Source organism: Sebastes fasciatus, chromosome 12, assembly GCF_043250625.1.
Source record: "Sebastes fasciatus isolate fSebFas1 chromosome 12, fSebFas1.pri, whole genome shotgun sequence".
Taxonomy (NCBI): domain Eukaryota; kingdom Metazoa; phylum Chordata; class Actinopteri; order Perciformes; family Sebastidae; genus Sebastes; species Sebastes fasciatus.
The window spans coordinates 29,494,828-29,512,748 of NC_133806.1; the positions used below are offsets into that span (position 1 = coordinate 29,494,828).

The 17,921-nt window shown below is 41.5% G+C and overlaps 1 protein-coding gene across 2 annotated transcripts in view; it reads right to left on the reverse strand.

Moving 5' to 3' along the window:
• The window catches only part of zfpm2a (zinc finger protein, FOG family member 2a), a 144,011-nt gene extending 126,701 nt beyond the window's left edge, over window positions 1–17,310 (reverse strand). The window contains exon 1 of one of the 2 annotated variants that reach the window (XM_074654595.1): window positions 16,872–17,310. In XM_074654595.1, the coding sequence (XP_074510696.1) occupies window positions 16,872–16,911 (40 nt within the window). In that variant the 5' untranslated portion in view covers window positions 16,912–17,310. The remainder of the gene's footprint in view (window positions 1–16,871) is intronic. The other variant, XM_074654594.1, reaches the window with a different exon arrangement.
• Window positions 17,311–17,921: the final 611 nt, after the last annotated feature.

Here is a 17,921-nt window from a genome sequence, read left to right on the forward strand (position 1 = left end):
GAGGATCTGATGAGAAGTGTGGGGTCTGTCACACACACACACAAACACACACACACACACACACACACACACTATAAGTACATTCTAATTAGCTGATGTATGCAGGACCTCATCCACGTTTGGAGGGGTATCAAAAAGCAATCAACGCCCCATCCCTGATGAGCTCAGAGAGACACAGAGATCCACATTGTCTATGGAAAGATGATGCGTGGCTTGGGCCTCCATTCGGCTTTCCAAACCACCATAATGCCATGCAATCACAAGACATTATGCACAGATCAGAACCCCCAAAGCCACAGGATAGAGAAAAAAAAAAGAAAAGAAAAAAAGTAAAGGGAATATTGAGTTCATAATTCAAAAGCCTGATTATGATGGCCGCTCTTGTGAAAAGCTGCTGTGGAGAGCCAGAAGTGGGAGAATTGGCCTGCGAGTGCCACAAAAATATGGTTATAAATGCAGAGGAGAGACGTGTTTAAAAAACTGTCATGATCAAGAGCAATACGGCTCAGATAGCGGAGAAATCAGCGGAGTTAAGATGACAACTCGTTGCCATGGAAAACTGAGAAAAAAAATTAAGTCAGTGACTGTATGAGGAGACATTTCTGAAAGTGATTCTTCTCAGTGGAGGGAAATCAAATAGAAATACAATATCAGCCCCAGCAGAAGTCTATACGTTATCAGCGTGAAATAGTGGGAAAAAAAAATATCCCAAACATACGATCTAGGATTTTGTCACCCATTCATAATCTAATTTGACCCGAGGCCATGCAGCCGATTCGTCTCAGTAAAGACCATAGGTGTTTTAGCTGCGGGCTCCAAAGGAGAGAGGCATGTGTGTCGCACAAAGACCCATCGGTTAGCGACGTACCGAAAGGGACTCTGTATCACCATCTTATCTTCAAAGGACTGGGCAGGGGCTCAGGGGAGCTGTGCCATCGTCTCGCCTCCACACAGACACACACACAGGGAGGGGGGTGGGGGGGGGGGATTTGGACCTGCAAGCAGGAACCAGAGATCTCTCGGCCGGCACCCAGGCCTGGACCCTCCTCCAACTCGCCCGCGGAGAACAGGCAGGGTTCCTGCACACGCGGCACGACATCAGTGAGCTGATCCCCCCCCATCACCACCACCACCCTCACCACCACCACCACCACCCTCACCACCCTCCCTCCTCTCTCTCTCTCCTTCCCTCCTCCCCCTCCGCCGACTGCCTGCCCATTTGCTTCCTGGCCTCAGCTTGACGGAGGGGATGGGATCTGAACTCAACTTAGACACAGAGTTTCCACATTTCACAGATGGCTGGGAGAGGCTTTGCATGGAGGTGAGGAAACAGAGAGAGAGGAGAAAGAGAGAGACAGAGAGAGAGAGAGGGAGCCTCATCGCCGCCGCCGCCGCCGCCGCCGAAGCGGGGCCGATTTCACACCGCGGCAGTGTGCGCTAAAGCAGGCCGCCGTTAATCCACTCACTGAGGGGAAGGCCTGGAGCGATTCCGCCTGCCCGACCGCCATCTCCCTCCACAAAGCCATAAATGGTGCATTATACAACTGGGCTTCAGAGACACTGCTGATATGCTGATAGGTGGCGGACAAAGACCAAAGCAACCACAGGAGCAGAGCCACATGCAGGACTGTGGGGCCTTGCAGGAGCAGAACAGCACACACAACAGTATTCAGGCATGATCTCTGCAACGCCGTACTTGCTGAGGTGTGGACTGTTAGAGTGCTATATCTGCGCTTCTCATCGGGGGTTAGCTCAACCTCTGGATTCGGCCTCGAGACAGAGATGGACATGCACTAACACTTCTTCTGCTCTCCAACAAAATAGCTTATTTTTCTCTCTCTCTCTTTCCCTCTCTCTCTCTCTCTCTCTCTCTCTCTCTATCTCTCTCTCTCTCTCTTTCTCCCCTCTGTGAATCCCTATCTGTAAAGTTACCAAAAAGTCTTGAAGATGAGTCTTTGAACTCATGAAAGGCAATCATTTTGAATGAAAGGAGACAGGAAATATATAAACATGGGGGAATTTAAATAAATTGCCACAAAGAAAATCGCGGAGAGAGGGCAGCGAATTATGTAACGATAAGACCGCCACCAGCCTAAGCCACAAAATGAGATGTTTTACATGAAACGAACAGCGGTCTAGATTAGAGAGCCATCCTGTTTAGACATGAAGCCAATTGGGTTGATATCACATGTAGAGGGAAAATTTGAAAGATAAGCAGGAACTATGAGAATTGTTATAATCCAGCTGTAACAAAAAGCTGAAGTATATTGGCTTTTTTCCCCCCAGAAGCACGGTCGCGATAAACATCTCTGATGAAAGAAGTTCATTACTTGCGCTCCGGCGCGTAATGTAACACGCTGCATTATGAGTCCACGCCAACCTACAGCGGAGGCAGCCTCCAAATGAAGCCTCAGGCGTTTTTAATGGACATCATTAGGTGAAAACATATAAGAGATAATTATGGTAATTACAAATCCCTTTTATTCGCCCTGAGTCTTTGACAAGAAGGTTGTCATATCAGCCACTTCAAACAAACAAAGAGTTGTTGTCTCTTCCCCGAAATGATGTCCGGTTTCCATTTGGATGGGGATTGTCTTCGGATTATCCTTTTTTTATTGTTTGGTTAGTGGCTCTGAATGGAGGCTACATTTCTTTCAGGGGAAAAACTTGATTAAAACAAGTGATTCACAATAGTGGAATTTGACTTGCATTTGCATAGGCACTTCATTACAAGTGAGACCTTGATCTTGAAAGCAGCCCCATACAAAGCTAATGGACATGTCTATTAGAGATGGACCTTCTATTTAATATCACAGACATCACTGTGGGCACCCAAGGCCCGGCTTTCTTATTAAATTTCAGCTCCATAACAATAGCTGAAGAAGTGGTTCTCAAACTGTGGGGTGCGCCCCCCTTAGTGGGGCGCAGAGGCATGACAGGTGGGGGTAAATGCAATGCCCAATTAATGTTTTGATGGCGGAACAGTAAACAAATCGTCTCTTCTTTATACATCCACGGTAGCGACAGTGTTCATTCAGATAGTCTGTAGGTTCACAGAACGGACAGATATTTGACAAAAAGAAAAAACAGACGATGCTCCAGAGACGAACAACACAACGTGCTCATCTGACGGTAATGAAAAGAAAATATGACGAAGTAGGGCTGCACCGAGTGCTTGGAAACTTCATTCTTAACGTTGACATTTTAATTATTATTGGTGCCTTCAAATGGGGTCGTGTTTACCGTGTTCACGAGAAGAGTCCATATTCACAACCAAGTGGAAAGTTTATGAAAGCTCCGAGTTCACGAGTTGTGACGTGTTTGTTGACGTTGTCAGAAATGGCGGAGTTCATGGAAGTAAATATTTCTGTGCATAATAAGTAAATATATTGTAGTTTTAGTCGTATATTGTTTTTCTTTGTCATTGTACAATATGTCTGAGGAAAACGTTTATATTCCCAGCGGCCTCATCTTCTTCCTGCCTTTGCATTACCTGCATTATGTTATCCATTTGCTAAATCGTTAGCCTCTGTGGCTTCTAGACGCCGACAGTAACGTTAATATTGCCGTTGCTCAGCAGCGGCGTTCTAAAGACTTAACCACTTGAACGCCAAGCATATTGTGTACGCGACTGCCCATGTTGTAAACACGAGCTCACGAGTTTCATTTGAAGGCACCAATATTTAACGTACAGAAACATTAGCCTACCTTCCACCCTTTTCGTCCCTCTTCTCTCTCTCAAACACACACAGAACAAGCGAGGCGGCGCTCCGTCCCAAAATTCTAAATTTATTGAAAAATGAGAGACTGTATTATTTTCAAAAGTCACTACATGTTTTCATGTAATAAAATGTTCTGCTTCAGTCCATAATTTTCCATGTTTGGCCTTTCAAGTACAACAGATTCACTGCGATTTAAAAACTGTTTTCTTTCCCGCACGCACCTGTATTAACGGGGCGGTCTAGCAGCAATCTAACGGCACCAAAAATTACATTTATATAAATATAAATAATATTGAAGGCGGTGGCAGATCAGGAGAGAACAGTGTGTAGTTTCTGTCTGAAAACTCACAGTGTGAGACCCAACAAATTAAGAGGACATTTAGAAACATTACATCCCAGTCACATTAATAAAAATTGTGACTGTTTGATAGAGTTTGATAGAGTTTAACTCTCGTTTGATAGAGTTTAACTCTCATCCTACCAACCTATTTAACACACTGGGACTACCAACTGAATGAACTATAAGAAACAACCATCATAGGAAAATGTTAACTTATTGTGTTACAGTTAAAATGCATATCGGGGCGTGAAAATGTTTCTTCCTCCAAAAGGGGGGAATAACTGAGCTAAAGGAACAAAATGACAAACGCTGGCAATATTCTGACCAACAAATGTATCCTCCAAGAGTTTGTTTTGGTTCTGTTATTTTGCCACACGAGGTCAAACCCAGAGCAACCCCTCGTCACTTCATCTGATACACGATCTGAGCAGCGAGAACACACGAGATGTCGTATGGAACGTCTTTATGGAGAGACTGAGAGAGCAGTCGCGAAAGACTTGGGTGTTTATTTACAATATGCATCCAATCATCCTTTGTCACAGTTCCATGTTCGCTCTTTTTTCCGAAACCACAGAGAGACACTCGCCGGTGGAGATTCCATTTTTGGCCCCTTTCGCTACACAAACTCATAATATGGTGCCGTCTTATCAGATCCCGCTTACAATAACAGATTCACTTCGAAGTCGGAGCTGTTGTTTAACTTATTCAATCCCACGGGAAAAGTGGGGTTCAAACAAGTCGGGAGACATCTGCCAGTCCACGGCAGCTGATGATGTCAACGGGTCCTTCCCCCCCGCTCGCACCAGATTCCTCCAGCACTTTCAATCACTCCTCGTGAGATTACCCGCAATAGGATATTACTGTACAAACTATGACCATGTGTCCTGCTGCCACAAAGCTTAGCAACGTATTACAGTTTGTCAAAGCAAGCTATTGCGAGGGAGAGATAGATACAGAGGGGAGGAAGGAGAGAAGCCGTTGACCTTTGTGTCCTTCATATTTGCCTAGCTTCCCCCTCAACCCCAATCTTAAAGAGTGAAATCATCTGATCCCCAAACTAACTGTCAACTGGGCTTGTGATGGTGGCAAAGCCAGCAGACATCAATCAATCAGATTTTCTCCTCCTCGTCTATCAGAGGAGGCTTTTTTTTCTCCTCCCTGTTTTGCCCGAGCTTATCATCTGACCCAGTTGTTATCCCGTTTCTGAAGCTTAAAAAAAACTTGATTATGGTCAAATGTGTCTCGGAGATTCACATCCTATAGACCGAACGAGAAGGCAAGAAAATATCAGCGTTTTGACACAGAAATGAATGCAGGATGTAATGATTGTATTTATTTTTTTTTTTTCAGGCTCTTAATTCTATGGTGGAAATAAGGAGTTTGAGGCAGTTATCTTTGCTTTTCAGGAATGCGTGAACCTCAGATAACAATCCAATCTGATATCATAAGACAAAAAGGGCATTTTAGTTGGCTACAGCGCTTGCTCAATGTCAACAGTTTTTTAGTAATTACCAGATAAGCATTCTCTGAAATACACAGAGAGAGAAAATTGGCTGATTCTGAAATAATAGCGGCTGCGTGTCTCTGGATGTTTACTCTGTCACTTCACAAAGCCCGCTTTGAAATAATAAGAAGCAGGCAGGAGACGCCGCGACACGTCACTGTTCTTGTCACTGTCCAGTATCACACACACTCTAGTCTAGTCTAGTCTACACGATAGTAGTGCGTTAATGCAAAGTCGTTTTAACGGCACTAATTTCTTTAAAGCATTAACGCAACTTGAAATTTTTAGATTGTAGCGGCCTCAGTTTTAAAGTTAGAGTGAAGATACTGGCATCATATGAAACTATAAAACCCAATGAATCCATTGGTACCATGTCATACTAGTGCTACTAGTGTACTGTCATACTCCCTTTCCAACAATACTTGTTGGGAAAGGAGGTTAAACGACGCTCCAAACTTATGCTAAATTTTGGCGAGGAAAAACTGGCATGTCCATTTTCAAAGGGGTCCCCTTGACCTCTGACCTCAAGATATGTGAATGAAAATGGGTTCTATGGGTACCCACGAGTCTCCCCTTTACAGACCTGCCCACTTTATGATAATCGCATGCAATTTGGGGCAAGTTATATAATAATTTATGTATTAAAATGCAGTACTTGTGACGGTTTCTGGACAATATTTGTCATTGTTTTGTGTTGTTAATTGATTTCCAATAATAGATATATACATACATTTGCATAATATATTTGCCCACTCTCATTTTGATAAGACTATTATATTCTTTACAAATCTGCCTTTAAGGTACATTTCAAACAGATACAAAATATGTGATTAATTTGCGATTAATTGTGATTAACTATGGACAATCATGCGATTAATAGTGATTAAATAATCTTAATCGATCTACGGCCCTAGTCTAGTCTAATCTGAGTTGTATAATTTACAGTAAATGTAATCGATCACCCTCAAAAGTGGAGTATATGGCTCCATCACGGCTATTTCTGCTCTGGCTGCTAATCACAGGCAGGCAGATACACGGCCTCTGATCACATGATGTGTAAGCCGCGCTGTCAACAGCTTTGCCAGCTTTGCAGTGGTGCAAATCAAAAACACAGCCTCTTTAAAGTATTAACACATTTTGAAGTTTGTTTTATATTTTCAGCCTATTTGACATAAATTGTTTATCTGTTTACAAAGCTTTGTCATTAGCGATTTTCCGCCGAGGCCTTAAGATGCCGTGTGGTTTTGTGGCGTCCGTCTGGCGGAAAATGCTGATGTACAAATTGAACTGAAAAGCTTGTTGCTTAATCCTCCGTTGCCACCTATCCTTTAACTATAGAGCCTGCTGCATTTCAGCCCAATGCAAAGTTCTGCATGGCACTGCCCCCCCCCCCAACCCCCCTCTCCCCACAAATACATCCTCAGTAATTCCTGCCAAGCCAGAGATTTACACTGAACAGCTATTAGGGCGTGCCAGCTACTTTCCTGCTCTGGAAATGGTGCTCACCATATGATCCCCTTTCATTATCACCTATTAAGAACAAGAAATTAACATTTCATGTATTTTTTTTTAATTGCTGAAACAATTTATGAAGTCAAACTCGAGGCTTGGCCAATAATTGTACTGTATATTGCTTACAACATTATTGTGACAGAACGTGAGTCATATTCCTAAGGAGTCCCTTTTCCTTTCTCTCGTCCAAGATTCAGTCAAAACCCTTATATCAATTTTGACACACTCCATGAAAATGTTTTGATTAACTGTGGCTAATTAAATCGAAACAAACAATAAGAATCTTAATACAGACATAAAAGTTGTTTACGTCCCCGCAGTGGAAGACTGACAGACTTTATTTCTCGAAACATGGCGGAGGCGAGTTTCCTGTTGCAGGCGCAGCTGCCTGTTTCTCTTCTGGGGGCCATGGAGATGTCAAAGCCTCACACAAATGCGATGAACCCAATATCCATATCCATGATACATCAAAACCTCGGCGTGGCACAAAAATAACTGCAATACCTCAGGAGCAACCTCAGAAATCCCCTTAATTGAGCAATATCTTCATTCCTGATCCGTGTGCATCAGCGAGGTGAAAAGGGACCGTGCAAGTTAAATGAAAGAAGAATTCATGATGTGTGGCGGCCTCTCTCACTCACCCTGGCTATTTCCCCTCTTGGCAGGGGCCAAATAGAGAATGTTAAATGAGGCAATTGTGTCCCGGAGGCAAAAAGAGGAAGAAAAAAAAAAAAAGCAGGCAGTGCCCCTGCTCTCTGCTCCAACCCTGAGGAGCATTCTGCAGCATGATGAGGTGCATCCCAGCACCCAAACAGCTCAGACCAGACCCAACTTCACTATTATACAACTACACACACTGCTCATTAGTCAAATAATACTAATCAAGCTGGTGTTTGGTTGTACAATGCACAAAAAATGTGCAGGTTAAAAAGAAAAAATATCAACCTTTGGATAGAATGTACGGAATTTAGGCTAAATCTCAATATGCTCAGACAAATAGCACAATTCTTATTATTTTTGGCAGTTGTAACTAAGTACATTTACTTGACTACTGTATCTGTAAGTAAGTCCCAGTGAACGGAAGTTAGAGCGTCTTTAGTTTAGAAATGCACCGATCCGACTTTTTCAGTCCCGATAGAGATACCTGGGATTTGGGTATATCGAGTACCGATCGAATACCAATGTTTAATGTGTTTGAAAATATTCTGTATTGGGCGACCTGTAGCTCACCCAGTAGAGCATGCCCCCCATGTAGGCTGAGTCCTTGGCAACGGCCCGGGTTCGATTCCAACCTGCGGCCCTTTGCTGCCTGTCGTCCCCTCTCTCTTCCCCCTTTTCCTGCTCTAAAAAAGGCAATAACAGCCCTAAAGAAATAATACAAAAATAAATAAGCTGTATGCCTCACTGTGTGGAAGTGACTGGGATCATTATTTTATGTGTAAGGCAACATCAGGCTTAATTTAAACATTGCTTTCCTAACTTTGTAAAACAAAATGTAACAAATAGATACGTAGATATAAATTTACTGAATTGTTATTTATTATTAAAATAATAAATCGTACACCAGCAACTTGGTAAGAAATCTTCAAAATTAACAGGAATTACAATTCAAGTGTAAACCTTTTTAATGCAGCAACAAATTGGTCAAATTTTAAACAGAAACTAAATTTCCAGTATATAATGTATATAGTATATAAACATGGAATTGAATTGAATAGATCGGCCCCATTGTCACCGATACCCGATCCAGCTATTTGAGTCAGTATCGACCTGAAAATGATCCGATATCGGTATCGTTGCATCCCTCTTTTAAGATGTACTGTGTGTATTCCCAAGTGAAACGTAATATTTGAGCAGTGTACAGTTATGAGAGGGATTCAAATCAAATCCTTTGCATTTGATTGGACTGCTAAAAAGCGAGCGGGCTTTTAATGATGTCACTAAAAGCTGCAGATTGATGGATGGATGTCATGATGTTATTGGTTGAAATTGGTTGGTAATAGCTTACGTGAGCACACGTCATATTTTGTTTTACAGGAAGAAAAAAATGATTGAATTTTGTTATGAAAATACGAAGATTATTTTTTTGTCTTTTTTTTTTGCATATTGTCAAATAGGTGCAGAATATGACCAGGGATGTGATCTAACCGGATTAAAAAGGCATTTTTCATTTCATCTTGACTTAAAGTATAATTTTGAGGTACTGTACGTGCACTTTGCTTGAGTATCTAAAATGAATGCTCTTTTATATTTTAATTTACAAAATTTCAGTGAGGAATATTTTATTTTTTACTCTACATTTATTTGACAGCTGCAGTTACTAGTTACACACAAAACGTGATCATCTTAAAGAAAATGTGTTAAAAACGACACAATAGAAACGAGAATTAGCACCATCATGACCTACTACAACAACAACAGTAAAATGCTTAAAGATGATCGATTATCAAAATCATTTTCTGTAGATCTAAACTAATCGTTTCAGATCAACACAACATTGCTTAATGACAACATCACGAGCCCTGCAGACGACGAGTACCAGGATGTACTGTCGGCCGAGGCCTGTAGAAATACCAGGATGTAGATCTGTTAGCATTCAGTGGCGGTGGCAGCAGGAAACTGATCTCCCCTGCAGTCCCACACTGTCAGCTATACAGACATACTCCACGGTGACACCTCTGATAATCAAAGCTTTGTCTGGGTCTTAAAAGGACGTACTTGAACAACAGCGAGACCAGAGGCCCTCTTTGCCTGTAATGGCCTTTGGACATCAATATTTAAATCTTACATCTCTGTTGTGATTAGAATGCTTGCCTTTCTCTTGTTTTTTTCTTTCACCCCCTCTCTCTCCTGAAACAACAAGGTGGGGGTGAAAAAAAGGCTTAAATCGATGATCTTTGAGTCTAAACTAGATTCCTAAGCAGTTTGCCACTCTCAGCAGCAAGATAAGATAAACTCTCTTTGACCTGAGAGATGAAGTTGCCATGACGATCAGGGAGTCCACTTTCTCTATTGATATTTTGCTGATGTAACAACAAATGGAACCAGATCCCGCTCTTGATAATGGTGATTAATTAATACCAATATTGATCTCTACAAGCAAGAGACAAGGCTATTAACTTAAAGCAGGCTGAAAGTCAATTGTTACCTGGGGGCTCAATGGGCATCATTGATATCAAATCTAAATAAACAGGAGAGGAATACGGTCAGGGAGAGACAATACACAACACAGCAACAGCAGTTTGTCTTTGCACACATTTCTAAAATTAACATTTAGTTCACATTGGTGGCAGTTACAGTGTCTGCAAAAACACAATGGTGACAGCCTGGACCGGCGGTTATTGGAATAATAGCGGTGGAATTCAGGAAAGAGGAAGATAAAGAGGAAACTGCGCGAGGAAGTGACCTCCACCTTTCGCAGCAACCCTGCCCACATTTCACAGTGCTGTCCAGGCACCGCAGGCTACGGCTATACGGCGACGGAGAGAGGGCAGGATTAGGCACCGTCAGTCCATCGCCTGCCAACCGCAGCTCATCGCACACATCACACACACACACACACACACACACACACACACACACACACACACACACAGCACTGTTTTCAACAAAGGAAGCAGCAGCTGCTATACATTCCTCTCCCTATAGCTGTTGGAGCCTGTGACATAAGCAGCAATAGTAAATACTAGGGCTGTCAACGCATTAATGCAATTGATCTTTCGGAGGTTGTAGCAGGCTCAGTTTTAAAGTGAATATACATATATATGATATCAAATAAAACTAAAAAACCTAAGGAATCCATCGGTACCAACCATGTTATTCTAGCTTGTCTGGTAGGAGGCCAAATAACGCTCGAAACTTACGCAAAATTTTGGCGAGGAAAAACTGGCATGGCCATATTCAAAGGGGTCCCTTGACCTCTGACCTCAAGATATGTGAATGAAAATGGGTTCTATGGGTACCCACGAGTCTCCCCTTTACAGACATGCCCACTTTATGATAATCACATGTAGTTTGGGGCAAGTCATAGTCAAGTCAGCACACTGACACACTGACAGCTGTTGTTGCCTGTTGGGCTGCAGTTTGCAATGTTATGATTTTAGCATATTTTTATGCTAAATGCAGTACCTGTGAGGGTTTCTGGACAATATTTGTCATTGTTTTGTGTTGTTCATTGATTTAAAATAATAAATATATACATACATTTGCATAAAGCAGCATATTTTAGTATTAAACTTGACAAAATCTCCCTTTAAGGTGTATTTTGAACAAATTAAGAAATGTGCGATTAATCGCGATTCAATATTTGAATAGATTGACAGCCCTAGTAAATACTTTTTCTATACAAGAAACATTGTACTTTAGGCACAATAGAAACAAAACATTACAAGAAGATGACATTCATCTGCGTTGTTGTTTTGTGTCAAAAAGTGAGGAGGCAATCGGGGGATCCTTCAGCTAAGACGAGGCAACGGCACAAGCTGTTATTGGCAGGGAACAGATGTTTGAGGGAAAGTTGGCATTCAACAACCATTCTTCTTCTGACAGAAATCAACAAGAGAAACACGAGAGACAAGTCGCGATTGTCACCCGATGAAAGAGAAACCCTTAAATATACAGGGAGGCTGGCATGCAAACATTCTTTTTTGATTCGACACCCCCAAAACATCTGACTGCTGGTAGCTGCCAGCGTTTCGCGGGCCAACGGGGTGAAACGCGTGCGCATACGACTTCCACGGCATCAGCGCGCCTTTCCTTATATAAGAAAGCTGAGCTAAGTTGTAGTAAGAAAAAAAAAAAAATGGACGAGGAGTCTGTTCACTAAGAGAGAAAAAAAATACATCAAGCTAACAGCTCTGCTAAAAACACATGCTCGTCGCACATACTGTACATTCAGCGATGTATACACAAGCAAACACACACACACACACACACACACACAAATTCAGATACAGGATGTTGGCAGTCAATTCAGTAAACACTCCCCTTATCCCTTACTACTGTAATCTGCCTCTGATAAATGCCCCTCAAAGATAGAAATGTCACCTGATATGGTAAACAGCATGCTGACGTTACATAAAGTGGCCTTATGCTAAGGAGTTGGAGAGATTAACTGGAGAGCGGAGATGGGAAAAAATAGTCTCTACGATAAAAAAGAATAAAAACAGACTTTTAGGTCTCACAGGGAACCTTCAGTTCCAAACTGACTAGTTGAGAAAAGCAGGGAGCTAATTATAATAATCCAAGGGTTATACGTACATTGTGTTAGATTTAAGATGGTGGTCAGTAGAAACAGAGGCAGTACACAATTAAAAATAACGCGTTAACGCAAATTCATTTAAACGCACTCATTTCTTTAATGCAACTTAAGCGCTTTTTAGGTTGTAACAGGCTCAGTCTTATAGCTAGAATGAAGATACTGGCATCAGATTAAACTACAACATCTAAGGAATCCATCGGTACCAATCATGTCACACTAGCTTGTCGCGAAAGAGTCTAAATAACGTTCCAAACTTATGCTAAATTTTGGTTTTAGGTTTTCAAAGGGGTCCTTTGACCTCTGACCTCAAGATATGTGAGTACAGACATGCCCACTTTATGATAATCACATGCAGTTTGGGAGCAAGTCATAGTCAAGTCAGCACACTGACACACTGACAGCTGTTGTTGCCTGTTGGGCTGCAGTTTGCCATGTTATGATTTGAGAATATATTTTTTATGCTAAATGCAGTACCTGTGAGGGTTTCTGGACAATATTTGTCATTGTTTTGTGTAATTGATTTCCAATAATAAATATATATATATATATATATATATACATACATTTGCATAACGCAGCATACAGTACTTGCATGTTCCCATGTTGATAAGAGTATTAAATACTATTAAATCTCCTTTTAAGGTACAAAATGTGCGATTAATATGCGATTAATTGTGATTAAATATTTTAATCGATTGACAGCCCTATATGAAATATATTAGTAAAACAATGCATCTAAGAAAATGGGATAGGAGAAGCTATATTTACCCTATTCCAACTTTATCCACAAGGTATTATGAGTAAAAATAAAACAAAAAGGCATTACTGTACACTGCAGTGGAGCAGCTTTACAGATGTAAGATCACTATCGCATGAGTAGATTAGGCATTTGGACAGTATGACATAGTGGTACAGTAAGCTCTGGGGACTCGTGCACTTGCCGCTCGGGTGCTGTACAAACTTACAGTAGAAGAGCAGTGTAATCACTACAGCATGGCGCCGGATGCTGGGTGGACGACCGTCGAGCATAAAGGAGGCAACATGAATTCTCAGACGGTCCATACGGAGAAGACAACAGGAGAGGGGAGAGAACACTAAGTCAGTTTAATAAGCACATTTGACATTAGACGTCCGCCCGTGGCCTCAGAGGGGCCGCTTCGATGTGTTCCCATAAACACTGGCGGAGGCACGCTCCCTACATCATCCAGATTCCCCTTTACGCCGCGAAACTTTGGGGGGCAATTTTGCAGAAAAATTACTCTGAGGGGGCCTGGTTTCAATTCAGCCTGTTCATATCTTTCCTTCCTATTAAGCATCAAAATGTTCTCCTCTCAGTACGAATAGAGGTATGGACACCAGCGGCAGCCGGGGAAAGGCGAGAGGGGGGGGACGATTGGGTGGGGGAGGAAAAGGGGGAGGGAGGAAGGGAGAAGAGAGGATATAGAGGGAGCTTGGTGGAATTCACACATCATATTACAGCAGCTAATCGCAATCCGCAGAGCATCAGCGATATTTTCATCACTCCTGTCAAATTCCACTGACCCGCCTCGGAACGGCTAACAATCTGGGCAATTTATTGGCATATTGGCACGGGGTGATAAGGCTAAAAACAACAGCAGCTAGCAGCTGGCCCTGGGAGATGAGCTGATAACATTGATATGTGCTCCCACACAAAACACCTCCACCACTATCTCCTCTTTCTATCAAACTCTTATTACAATAAAAGTGTATGGTTTATTTTTTTTTCCTTGGAAAAGCAACAAGGGGAGGGGGATACAGAAAGGGGGCCAGGAATATATATATATATATATATATATATATATATATATATATATATATATATATATATATAAGAAAAAAGGATCAGATGTAACGTTTCGCAGAAAAAAAACAAGGGTGGAAAATACATAATTTATCACTGTATTATCGGGATATCCAGGCAGCCTAATCAAGGAGCACTGAGTGACTATTTTTTGCCTTATCATCCAAAGTGGTGGAAACGGAGAAGGAATTATCAGCCAGCTGCAGATTGCTGGGCTGGAATTTTAATGGTAATAATCGGGTTTCTGATGGTATATCTTCTCTGCTTATCTTTCCCATTATCTGGCCTTATCTCCCCAGTCATCGGAGCAAATTAATGGTGCTCTTTCAGCATCGCCTTTTTATCGCCGCTCAGAGAGCACCCAAGGGGAAAGAATAAGCAAAATATTAAAATACTGCATAAATCACAATTTTAGATAACGGCCCAATGTATGCAGGAGGAGAGGGTGTGGAGGGGTGGGGGGACTGCGCCCAACAACCTTTTTGTCCTTTAGAATGACTGTCTGTGCTGACTTTCTGTGCACTGCCTCCTCTTGCCTTTTTTTTTCCCCCAGAGTTCCCGGGGTAGCAAGAGAGGATCTAGGCTCCTCGTGACCTTTTCTGTTTCTAACTAGAGCTTGATTATACGACTGCACACAGCCTCCATATTAACAAGATCTTTACACATGACATACTAATTCACACGAGGCCGGGTCACAAAGCACGACACAAACGTTACACTTCCCTTTTTGCTCGACAACAAAATTCGGATGCGACGACGGGATTGGTCCAAAGACGAGTGTGGGCCTATCACGTCACACGTCGTCGTGCTTCTTTGTTGATTAAAAGCGGTTGCGGGTTCGTTGTGAATGCCAGCAAAAATATACAAACTCAAAGGTAGTTTCTGCAAAATAATTATTTTCATTCAGAGTTTATGGCAATTATACTGTAGCAAACTGGTCTAAACAATATTTATGCATTAACACATTTTTTTTTTAACAACACCTTTTCCCCAATAATCTAAAAAAATAAAATAATAAACTGGTTGATCTTAAAATGTTGTTTTTCAAAAAATATGAAATAAAATATATTAAATAAAAATATTAAAAATACTAATAAATCCAATTCTCTTTACCTAAAAAAGCAAGGAATAAATTCTGAACCAGATTGTATTAAAAACTTTTTTTAAACGTACGATTCATAAATATTTAAGAGGTGAAACAATAATAATTGGGTGTAAAACAAAACATGGCGACACACACAAATGTCTTGTGTCGCCGAATCTGTGTCACACAAATGTAATAAGAGCTCTTGTATACCAACATTGCACATGTCCTCATGCATGTGAGCTCACAGACACACACACACATGCAAACACACACACCCACACATGGACACACACATCCAAATGTTGCCTTGTAGTTGTGAATTCTCCACAATATGTCAAAGCACAGATAAACAGTATCATGAGCACAAGACAAATCAGTGTTTGTGGTTTGATATTTGATATTTTGACCCCAGAGTAACCACAGTTTTGCTTTTAGCCTGTTAACAACAGCAGCAGCAGCAGCTAGGAGTACCAGCATACAGTGGATCAACACACACACACACACACACACTGACTGTACACACACTCAGACGTCAGCTGGATCTGTGAAAGTGTGTTTATGTCCATGTGCTTGTGTATGTGTATGTGGGCGTTGGTGTAAAAAAAATCCCCACGTATTTAAGAATCATCTACAGGCTCTTTAAAATCATTTAAATTATGAAAAGTTGTTTAAAAATAAATCATAAAAAATACATTTATCATTACTAAAAATTCCACAATGTGACACACTTTAGAATTATGTGAACCACAAGGCTATACTTAAAAATGTTATATTTCTCTGCCTTAAAAAACAAATAATATTCCTCTAAATTTCAGTTTAAATTCCCATCTAAATTTGAAAATCAAGATCAACACTTTCCCCAGAGAAATTATGGAATATAACTCAATTAAATAAAAATTAAAAGATGACATAACTTGACACACTTTTACTGTCATACCACGAGGTACCCTCAATATTTATACAATATGTCTGGGCTTTACTGTGAAGTTTGAAAAAAGTGTATGTGTGTGTGTATTTATGCACACACACACACACACACACACACACACACACACCTGCAAGTGTGTAAGTGGAAAAGGGGGAAAAAAATGGTGTGTGTGAGAGACACACGTGTGTGTGCTACAAATAAAAATAATAGCATTATAATTCAAAAACAGATGGGGCCTTTTAAAGCAACACACAGATTCAGTGTGTATTATAATGTAGAATTAATGGGGATTAATTGGCATAAAAAAGAGCTACCAGTCTGATGCACAATTTTTTGGGATGAAAACTACAATAGTCACATGAAACAAACAAGAAAATAAGTTATTTTTTGCTACAACTTGGCAGCAGCAGCAGCAAGCAGGGAAACTTTTATACTCCGACAGCACCGTGGGGTTTGGGTTTTGTAAAGCAGCTCTTACCAAAAACACAACATGTATATGTACGGAGGGAGCGTGTGTATGAAACCGTGACAGGCAACACATGAGCTGCTGCTGCTGAATCAGCCTCAGCGTGGTGGTCACTATATCATTACAATATACAGCAAACTCTAAGAAGAAGAAGCTCGGAGACGCGGTGCGTAAAGCGGCTAGACGACATTTACAGGAGAGAAGAAGAAGAAAATAAAAGGCAAACTTACGTTTGATCTGCCTGGGGTTGCTCTGCTTCCTTCGGGACATGCCTGCTGTGCGGCTGGTCAGTGAATCCAGGTGTAGTACTGACAGATCGATAGGTTCTGGTTCATCCAAGCAGCCGGGTTTGGTTTTTTTTTGTGTGTGTCTGATGGAAATTGGGAAAGAAAAAGAAGAAGAAGAAGGGGGGCACCGGCACTTTTTACGCACAAGTCTATCGTTCCGTCTGTCTTTCCTTTATCTTTCTCGTTTCTCTGGCTCTGGCTCTGGCTTTCTCTCCCCCCCCCTCTCTCTCTCTTTCTCTCTCTCTCTCTCACACACACACAATAATACACACCCTCTCTCTCTCTCTCCTCTCTCTCTCTCACTCTTCCTCAGCACCGTGCTCTCCGTGATGATGATGAGGAGGCTGCGCTTCGCCGCGATCCGCACGGACTGACTGGGGAGGTGAAAGCGTTTCGCGCTTTTGTTTGAAGATAAGGTTTGTTCCTCCACGGGTACCGTAGCCGCAGCTCCGGTGAACTTCACTTGATCCACAATTACTTTAACTTCCACTTATTAATTAGCGTCGCCCTTAATTAGCGCCAGTTTTTTTTTTGTGGGGGGGTAAATATGAACTGAGATGGAGACAAACTGAGCATCAGTATCATCAGGACACAGTCACAATATAATAATAAAAAAAATCATCCCACTCGCTTTTATCTCAGGTAAACATTTTTTCTCACACCTTTTATTTTTTAAAGCACCTATTTTTAAAAATTATTATTACCCATCATCATTGTGCTGCTTTAAATGATGTTCAAGATTTTCATCCAAAAAAAGAAAGAGAGAGATTTGTAGAGGAGAAGCCCTCCACTGTTGCACCATGCGGAGTAATTTAATACAGCATGTGGTCCTCCTCCTATCACCAACAAATCTGAACCTATATTGGTTAAATACACCAGGATCAGCTCAGGAGCAGCTCGGCCACTCATTCCCCCATAATGCACTCTGAGAGTTGATCTGGATTGAGGTGCCATGACCTCAAATGACTTGACCTCTTGGCCAAAACACTGAAA